Raw genomic sequence first — 10545 nt, forward strand, 5'->3', positions numbered from 1 at the left:
CTCAAATCTCTGAAAACAACAATAAGGAACTTTTGGATGGTGGGATGGGAGGAGATGATGGCTCTGGATCGAGTAGGAGGCTTGGATTTTTTTGACTTAATGTTTCTCCCAGCAGTTTACAATGAGATGGAAATGGATGAAATTGGACAACACCCTTGGACCATACTGGGATTTATTTGTCATTGGCCTAATTGTTGCTGTGCTGGTCTTCTTGCTTAGAAATCGCTACGGGTAGGATCTGGACCGTAGGAAAACCTGCTCACGGGAACAGTTTACTTCAAGTTATCCTCGCTAAATAAAGGATTTCCTCCTCAAACTCAGGAGTCTGCTGCAGATTTCCCACACAAGCCTATGATGGAAAATGGACAAAACTTAGGACCTGGCTTGAGAAACCATTTCAGACTTCCTACTTAGGTGGGGTGACCACTTGTGGTGGAGTGAGGTGCTGGAGACTGGTCACCATAGGTTTCCTTATAAACTTGTTGTCTTGGTGATCCAGTCCCTAGCTAGGATAAAGGCCACCCCTTAACTAGGCCGTCCTAGTTAGGATAAAGGCTGTGGTAACAGCCTTTCGTCTCTTAAGAGGACAACTGGGCTTCTCGGCTCCTTCATACATACAGAAGTAGGGAGGACAGGGAGTTTTGGGAGGGCAGGAACACAGTTCCCTCGGAATCTGATAAAGAGACTTACAAATAGACCCTTCATCTTGCAAGAATGATCCTGTGAACCACATTGTAGTTCTGATGAGCGAAATTTCCTTGTGGCATGCTGTGCTGCTTTATGATGATGAGTATACCATCACGGGGGGACCTCTATCAAAGCTGCCCTTAGCACTTGTGCAGTGAACAGTGCCACCTGGATCTGTCCAGCATTGTACCCTTCTCTGCCATTCCTCACTAGAACCCTGTTTTCCCTGGGGAATCCCCTCTGAAGTTCCCATAGAGCGAGAGGATAGAGCTGAAGAGTCTGGTTCCCTGACTCCTGTGGCAGGGAGAGCAAGGACCTGGGACTGGGGGTAGGGTAGCTGAGGAGAGAGCTGGAGGCTGAGGACTCCTGTCAAGGGCCAAGCTTGAATCTCAGCTCCATAGCTCTTTAGCTATTTGACATCTCTGAGACTCAGTCTCCTGATCTGCAATGGGAAGATCTCAGCAAGCTGGTACAAGGATTAATGGGATAATGTACCTAAAGGAACTATCCCATGGTCTGGTATTCTAGAATGAACTCCTCAAATGGTAACATCTAATACTCTTTAAAAGCTCATGGAAAATTGAATGGAATATGGGAGTAGCTGAGTTGATAACAGTCAATGTGGCTTCAGTGCCCTGCAGTTGGTTCTCCAGCCAAAATCCCAGGTATTTTGGTAGGAAAAAATCATACTTGCCTACTTGAAAATCCAACCCAGGGACAGGAAAAGAGTGAATTAGTAATGTTCCTTGTAATCAGAAAGTGGAATGAAATGGTGAGAGAGCACTGAATTTAGAACCAAACAGCTTGGAGTTGAGGTCCAGCTCTGTCCCTTATCAGCTCTATATATGATGTTGGGCACAATTTCTATAAACGTCAGTTTTTCCCCTATAAAATGGGATTAATTCTTACCTCACTGGAGAATTGTGAGGTTTAACATAAGCCTAACTTCTGGGATGCCTGGGTGGCTCCGTGGGTTAAGCCTCTGCCTTCAGCTCAGGTCATGATCTCAGGGTCCTGGGATCGAGCCCCACATCGGGCTCTCTGCTCAGCGGGGAGCCTGCTTCCCTCTCTCTCTGCCTGCCTCTCTGCCTACTTGTGATCTCTCTCTGTCAAATAAATGAGTAAAATCTTAAAAAAAAAAAAAAAAAAACATAAGCCTAACTTCAAAAATGCTTATAAACATTACGTGTCCAAATACTAGCCATAGTCATTTATTTGACCATGAATAATCCACACCTTTCTGAGGTCCAGGTGTTTAGAATTTCCTGGACAGAATCCATCACTTACTAGAAAGTTCCACTTCTTTTTTTTTTTTCTTTTCAAATTTTTATTTAAATTCTAGTTAACAGGGACGCCTGGGTGGCTCAGTTGGTTAAGCAGCTGCCTTCGGCTCAGGTCATGATCCCAGTACCCTGGGATCGAGTCCCACATCGGGCTCCTTGCTCAGCAGGGAGCCTGCTTCTCCCTCTGCCTCTGCCTGCCATTCTGTCTTCCTGTGCTCGCTCTTTCCCCCCCCCTCTGATAAATAAATAAAATCTTTAAAAATAAATAAATAAATTCTAGTTAACATAAAATGCAATATTGTTTCAGAAGTAGAATTCAGTGATTCATCACTTATATATAACACCCAGTGCTCATCACAAGTGCCTGCCTTAATACCCATCATCCATGTTGCCCATTCCCTCCATCAACCCTGTTTGTTCTCTATAGTTAAGAATCGCTTATGGTTTGTTTCCCTCTCTTTTTCCTTCCTTCCCATATGTTCGTCTGTTTTGTTTCCTAAGTTCCACGTATGAGTGAAATCCTATGGTATTTGTCTTTCCCTGACTGAGTTATTCACTCAGCATAATACCCTCTAGCTACATCCATGCCATTTCAAATGGCAAGATTTCAGTCTTTTTCATGACTGGGTAATATCTATATCTATATCTATATCTATATCTATATATATATCACATCTTTATCCATTCATCAGTCGGTGGACATTTGGGCTCTTTCCATAATTTGCCTATTGTGAATATAGAGCTCCACTTCTGAAGGAACTTTCACTTACAAACATGCAAAGAAGGAGCAGGCATCCAAACCTCAGGTCAGGGCCTAACAGGCCTGCAGTGAATTATACCCCACAAGTGCCTGCAGTGTGAGCACTTCAGTGACAGGGATAAGGACAACTAGGGGAGTATGGAAGGCAAATGGGGGGTCCTGTCTCAAAGTCTGGATGAATGAAGATTGAGCTTCTTAGAGGTAAAGCTTGTAAACAGAGCTGCTGGCAGGGAAGAAAGGGTGACTCTGCTGTGTAGAGCAGAGCACTGTCAGAAATACAGGAGCAAGGGCAGTGTGAGCTCATCAGTTTCCCATTTCTGTTAATCATACCAAGTAAATGTGGCAAAGCCACTGAAAGCATGAGCGGCTTAGGGTGATTGAGCCATTCAAGTGTCCATTTCTGGACCTCTTGTCTGGAGCTGTGGCAGAGGCGGCTGGTGCCTGCATGAGCCCCTGCCACACCCATGCAGCTGCCTGACGACTGGCCAAGGGTGAAGGAGCCTCCCGCCTGTCCAACCCTTCTTTCTGCTTATGACAATCCCACCTCCTCCACCGGCACACAGAGCTCGTATATTCCTTCTGCTTCTGATAGCTTCCTTGACTATAAGCTTTTTGTTTTTCTAAATCCAGTTTTCTTTGTAACTCCTTTTTCCCTCTACATTTTCTCCCCTGGTTCTTTATTAAAGCCCAGTAGGTATTCAAGTCAATAAATTTTTTAAAAGTCAAGCATGATTAATTTTTTTTCCCTAGAGCAAGGGTCCAGAGTCATTTTATAAGGAGCATGCTTTCAGAATTCTGTGCTTTCCCCCAACATCTTAAGGGGTGGGTTTTGACAGCTGTGGCCGAGAGTGGCTGGTGAAAGCAAGAGAAGAGAATACAGTCCTGCGGGAAGCAGTGGCATGGTACAGCTTGCTGCAGCCTTTTTCTAGGAATCCCAGGAAGCACAGAGAAAAGGGTGTGGGGAAGCTAAGGAGACTCTTCTGTTTTTCCCTTTTTTTTTTTTTTTTTTTTTAAGATTTTATTTATTTATTTGACACAGAGAGACGCACCAAGAGAGGGAACAGGAGCAGGGGGAGTGAGAGAGGGAGAAGCAGGCTTCCCATTGAGCAGGGAGCTGACAGGGGGCTGGATCCCAGGACCCTGGGATCAGGACCTAAGCCCAAGGCAGACACTTAACCGACTGAGCCACCCAGGCGCCCCCTCTTCTGTTTTTCGCATTTCATCTTCACGATGAGGCTGGAGGTGCACATAATTACCTCTGTATTCCACAGAAGGAAACAGAGGCTAGGAGAAGCTATGCAACTTGTTAAGATCACACAATAATGTGATCACATAATAATAAACAATAAAGCTAGAATTTGAGTCCAGACCTGACTCCAAAATACTTTTTCCTCCATAGTACTATTCCAGTTATTTCTCACTGCTTAACAAACTACTCAGACCTCAGCTGTTTAAAACAACCATCATTATATCTCAGGCATTTTGGGCAGGGAGTGGCTGTGTGATTCTTCTGTTCCACATGGCATTGACAGGGGTCACTGGTTGGTGTTCAGCTGGTGGACAGATGGTTCTAGAGACTCGAAGACAGTTTTGCAATCCTGGCACCTTGGCAAGGTCGCTGAAGGCTAGACTTAGCTCTGAGGGGTGACCGGACTCTCTGTATGTCGTGATCTCTTCTGCATGATGGACGGAGTCATGGGACTTTTTACACAGCATCTCAGGACTCCCAGAGAGGTTCACAGAGACCCAGGCAGAAGCTGCAGGTTTCCTAAGACCAAGGCTCAGAAAATCCCAGAATATCACTTCTGCCACATGCTGTTGACTCCATCTCTCAATGGGAGTAGCAACAAAGAATTAGTAGCCATATTTAACCTACTACAAATAGACGATCTAAAAACTGACCAAGGAGGGGGAAAAAACACCTACCTACCAAGGGTTCTATAAATTCACTGAGGCATTGAGCTACTCGGAAGACAGGGTTGTCTGTGAGGTGAGATTCTTCTTCCATGTTATAGCCTTCCCGCTGCAGTGATCTGATTACTTCTTCAGAATAGTGTGACTATTAGCAGAAGATACTTAAAAGCAGAATCATAGTATTTTGATACTAACTGATGAATCGGTTCTGTCTCAAGAAGAAAGGTACGTGTAAGCAAAGTACATGGATTGGCAAATGTAAGGAGTATGTCAAAAGAACTGAATGCAACAAGTAGGCCTGCTTCAGCCTGGAACCCCTGACTGAGGAGCAAGGGAGTATGGGAAATGGTCAGTTTGAGCTGTTTCCTCTCCTATCCCCAGCTGCCCTGCTTCTGGCTCTTCCATGGTAGAGGGAGAAGGAGTGGCAAGAGGAGTGGCTTAAGGACTAGGCCAGGTTTTGCTAAAGCTGCCTGGAAGAAATCTTGCAAAAAGTGCTCGCTGAGCATGGAAGTTTACCATGTCTGTTCCCATGGAATAGTTTTGTGACTTTCTTGTGGATTCCACTGCTGGGAACGTTTTTGTTTGGGATCTCCTGAAAGCTAAGCCTGAGACCAGGATTTGTGTCTAGACAATTCAACTGGAAGGTGATCCCAGGATTCAGAGTAAGGGAGCCAGAAGGATGAAAAGTCATAAAAGAAGGTGTATTATTGAGGTCACTACTGTGACCTCAATAGGTAGGACCTTGGGGGTCCTACCAAGGACCAAAAGTTTACAAAATATCTCCCAGAATTTTATGTCTGAAAAATGAGAGGCTGGGTCACTTGCCCATCAGTTACCTTCTCCAACATCTGAGGATTGCGCAGGGCTGCAATAACTCCCCCTCATCCCTTTCCAGGCTATTTCTCAGAGGCTTTGGGGATGTCTCTGAGATAAAGACCTGTGCCTTCCCTCAACATTGGGCACAACTAGCAGGAGTCTGGGGTTGCAGGAAAAGGCCCTCCACAGCTCTAACTGAAATCAGAGCTGACCAAGAAAAGCATCTACTTCATGAGTGAGGCCTCCTGAGCCCAACAGCCCTGCTCATCCATTAGTCCATCCAACAGATTCTCTGGTGGGACTCCCTACCTATGGTAGGCTGAATAATGGGCCCTCAAGGACATCCATGTCCTAATCCCGGGAACCTATAAATGTTAACTCCTATGTCAAAAATAAAACTTTGCAGAAGTGATTGCATTATGGATTATCAAGATGGGAAGATCATCTTGATTATCTGGTAAGACCTAAAAATCCAGTCACAAGTGTCCTAATAAGAGAGGGGCAGAGAGGCCTGACACAGACAGAAGAGGAGGAGGCAGTGTGACCACAGTGGAGTGATGTGGGTGCAGCAAAGGAATGCCAGCAGCCATCAGAAGCTGGAAGAGGCAAGGAATGGATTCTCCCTTAGAACATATGGAGGTAATGTGGTCTGGCCAACACCCTGATTTCAGACTTCTGACCTCCAGAACTGTGAAGGAATGACTACCCGTCATTTTAAGCCACCAATCTCGTGGTGATATCTTTATAATAGTTCTAGGAAACTAATGAAGTACCCTCTCTCCAGGCAAGCTCTAGGCTGGCTCTATCCTTGTGTCCTTCATCTGGTCCCAGAAGAACACACATTCTTGACCCTGCCCTTGGTGGAAGAGCAGCCAGCTCTAAGGACAGCCCATTAGAGAAGGATGATATGGAAAAGCAGAATCATGGTATTTGATACTAGCTCATGAACAGTGTCTGTATCAAAAGGAAATGCAGGTGCAACAAAGTAAATAGATTAACAAATGTAAGGAGTATGTTGAAAGAACTGAATGCAGTAAGCAGCTCCTGACCTGCCTACTTCAGCCTGGGACTTCTGAGAAAGGAGAAAGGAATGCTCCTCTGATTCTGTTGGTCTCATTCTCTCTCTCTCATCTGGGGCAGGTAACCATAGCCTCTCCCCACTCAGCGTCTGTCACACTCCAGGTTACCATCCCCCACATTCTAGGCACTGCAGATGAAGTTCTCCAAGCTGCTTCCTTTGAGCCCCCCTCCTTTGGTGACAGTTGATGGCAGAGGTCCCTCTCTCCCTCCTGCCTTGGGAAATACAACAGCAATCAGAAAACTCCCTGCAAAAAAAGTTGCTTCAAATACTCGAGCTCGCAATCTCCACCACTTTGCAAATCCACGGAGGATATCCAGCCACTCAGTTTAGAAAATTGGCTCTTTTAGTTAATTCTCAGCCTATAGGCCTCAACATAAATCTAGGCACCAAGAGTCCTGTATTATCACCCAGAAAATCCCCATCTGACGAGGTCATCACTGAGAAGTGTGCGCCGAGCTGGGAACAAGCAAACAAAGAGCTCCAGTTCTAACTGTGCCAGAAACTACTGCTGTGGGCTCCATTAGTTTCTTTCTCAGGAAAAGTACGAAGGTTAGAAGAGTCTGCAGTTCCAAAGCCACGAAACCAACAGTAAGGTGCACAAAAGTAGCTTCAGAGCTAAGATGGCCCCCCTACCACTGGCAAGTTAGAAAAGGCTCCTTCAGTTTGTAATGGGTTCATAAAAATAGTCTCAGCCAACTCTATTCCACACCCATGGAAAACACCTGAGGCATCAGAAAAGAAATTTATTATTATTTTTTTATAAAAGTCATTGTTACCAAAAAAAAAAAAAAAAAAAAAAAGGAAAATGCAGAACGGGTGGAAACATAAATCATGGATTTCACATTAAATTTGGCTCCATGTGAGGTTACAGGTTTCCCCACCACTTCTGTCTTCCCTTCATTCCTTATTCTGCGAGAATGAATTCTTTCCCCATGGAGTATTTTGTTAATATGATTAACATGGAAAAGCTATTTACCTCCTATAAGATGTATCCTTTTCATAAGGAAAAGTAGCAACCCATAGCAAATATAAACATGCCATTGTAACAATGGCTTATTATTAATAGAAAACTAAAAATAGTGATTCCACTAGCGCTACCTGGAGGAAAGCAGTCTTGTGCTGAACATGCATTTCCAGAGGCACCATGGACCTGAAGGGTTTATAGTTCCCCAAACTCCAAATGCTTCTCTTCTCAGCGTCTTCTGGGAAAACCCAAACTAAAATAATCTGTTGAAGAACGAATTGTCACATCTTCCAGATAAGAATATCCTGGCTCAGAGAACACATAGGCAACATGCCCAAGGTCATACTGATGAGGGAACAGAAGGCTGGCTGAAGACAAAGTACCACCTCCCCAATCCCCCTTGCCCCCACTCCTGGATGGGACACGTGTGACATTCTTCCAGAAATCTCCCAACTATGTTAATGTTAATGCCTTGCTAGAGGGGAAAGCAAATCTTTTTTAAGATTGTATTTATTTATTTATTTGTCAGAGAGAGAGAGTGCACAAGCTTGCAGAGGCAGAGAGAAGCAGGCTCCCTGCCGAGCAAGAAGTGTAGGACTTGATCCCAGGACCCTGGGATTGTGACCTGAGCCAAACCCAGTGGTTTAACTCACTGAGCCACCCAGGTGTCCCAGGAAAAACAATCTTAACCTGACAATGGTAAGTCCTCCGGTATCTTGTAGGTCCTCTTTAGCATATGAAAGTTCATAATCAGCCACTCCTCACAACCCCAGGGCAGCAACCCTTTCTGCCCACAGGTCCTGTCCTCGTGCTTTAATAAAATCACCTTTGACACCAGAGACGTCTTAAGAATTCTTTCTTGGTACTCGGCTCTGGACCTCAGTTACATTCTAAAACTTCATCAACACTGTCAGTTAGTGGAAAGATTTAGAATTCAAACTCAGAGCCAACCTCAAAGCCAGTGCGCTCTCTTCCATTCTATCCACCCTCCCCATTATGCTATTATCTTATTGTCAAATATAGCTTTTAACATGACATCTATTATTTTTGCTTCTTCACATTAAAAATATTAAAGTGAACTAAAGTTAAAATTTATATGTTTCTTTAGAAAAATCCTTGTTTTAATCATGTTTCAAAAGCATCACAGAGAAAACCTTGCCAACATACAAAAATCCAAAAGGCTATCATTAATCTTGCCATGTAATTCACTGACAACTCAAAATGGAATGTGAAATCTTGATCATGATCAATCAATGCCATTGACCAATACTGTGGGTCATTCTCTGAGCTATACTGACTTTCCTCACTGTCTGGTTTTTTCTCCCATTCCCAACCCCTTCCCCACACTGTGTAAATTTGCTTTCCAAAGATGGCTTCTTTTTCCAGATGAACAGTGTCAGTATCAGCGCCCCATCCGGGTCCTCTCAGGCCAGTTCTCAGATCACCTGCATCTTCCATGTGCAGTCCCTGCACGTGGCTTCCTACCTCCAGCACCTGCATTCCTCGGTCTGAGGACGGTCCTTGGCTGCAGGAGAGTTCTTGGCCACATACAGGGCACTGGGACCAGGCCTCAGCCAAAGAAGAAGAGGAATTTCCCAGTCTCCTTGCCTGAGCAGGCTGATTTGGAGTATTTAGAGCTCTCAGAAGGTGTCCAAGCAGGATTGAACCCCAATAGTCCCCTTTAGTAACCTACTAACTAGCACTTTTTTTTTTACAGACTTTTTCTCCCTTTCATTTTTCCATTCCCTCACTTCCCCACTCCCTTTCCAAATAAACTACTTGACCTCAAATGTTTGTCTCAGGGTGTGCTTTGGGGGGAATTCAAACCAAAAAAGAATCTAAGGAAAGATCATATTTAAAAATACCAGAAAACAGAGATAATAACCAAGTTGGAATGAAATCAGCATCTATTTCCATACGCACTAGATTGTACACTCTGTGGGAACAGGGATCATATTTAATTTGTTCACTATGTATCTTGAAAATAGTTTATACTGTTTGGCCCCACTGTATAAAAACTGAGAAGTATGTATTTATATCTGTAATATATTAGAAAATTCTATAAAAGCATACATGAAAATGGAACATGGATCTCTGAGGCACTAGATAGAGACCCTCTCCCCAAATCCTGCAGACTTGTCCTGAATGGAAATTAATTTTTGCTATGCAAGCCACTAGTAATTCAGAGTTTATTTGTAACTGCTGCCTAGTCTAGACTAGTAGAACTAAAATAAACAACAGGTAGATTAAACCACTTTATACAGAAGCATTAAGAATTAGCCTAGAAAAAAAAATCAAGAAAAATATTTAACATCCCAGCATGAAGAAATAATTTTTAAGCACCAAAGCAGTGAAAGTTATCACAAAAGAAAATATTACAGATATGAGTAGAAATGAAATAAAATTTCAGTACATTAAGAAAGCCACCACATACAAAATGATAGAAATGTGGAAAAATGTATGGAATGAATAGGTCAGAGAGTTAAGGTCCTTAAAGTTTAAAATAAACTATGAAATAGAAAAAAGTGGGGAAAACACATGAAAAGACAAATAATTTAAAGCATGATCAACATTGATTTGCTCTACATTTGCCTGCACTACACTTTATACATTATATTATTCTTCATCACAGTGATTCTATAAAGGGGGGTACTATTATCATTTCTGTTTTAAAAGGAGATCACAGGCTTAGTGAAGCATTTTGTAAAACTCAAAAAATTGCACAGCTAGTAAGTGTATGTGAACTTGAATCCTATCAAATGCCAGAATGAGCCAATACCCTTTCACAGGAAAATACATGAGCTCATACTTAATGATCAAAGTAGTATTTGAAAACAATAATATATCATTTTTCACTTATCAAATTGGCAAAGATCCATTAAAAATTATAACTGAAATAGCGAGGGTGTGGTAAGACATCCATTCACTCACTCTTCATTCATCTGTAATTTCTGACCATTAAGTAATTGTTGAAAATCCATGAGGAACCAGGTACTTTCTAGGTCCTGAGAGTGTAACAATGAACAAAACAGACCAAAGT

At 43.1% G+C, this 10545-nt stretch overlaps 1 protein-coding gene across 3 annotated transcripts in view; it reads left to right on the forward strand.

Moving 5' to 3' along the window:
* SEL1L2 (SEL1L2 adaptor subunit of SYVN1 ubiquitin ligase) overlaps nt 1–235 on the forward strand; it is a 77790-nt gene extending 77555 nt beyond the window's left edge. For 2 of the 3 annotated variants that reach the window (XM_059407906.1, XM_059407908.1), the window contains one exon: nt 116–235. In XM_059407906.1, the coding sequence (XP_059263889.1) occupies nt 116–235 (120 nt within the window). Of the gene's footprint in view, nt 1–112 lie in introns of all 3 variants that reach the window. The other variant, XM_059407907.1, reaches the window with a different exon arrangement.
* The last annotated feature ends 10310 nt before the right edge of the window (nt 236–10545 follow it).

The sequence above is a fragment of the Mustela nigripes genome, chromosome 7 (assembly GCF_022355385.1).
Source record: "Mustela nigripes isolate SB6536 chromosome 7, MUSNIG.SB6536, whole genome shotgun sequence".
Classification (NCBI taxonomy): domain Eukaryota; kingdom Metazoa; phylum Chordata; class Mammalia; order Carnivora; family Mustelidae; genus Mustela; species Mustela nigripes.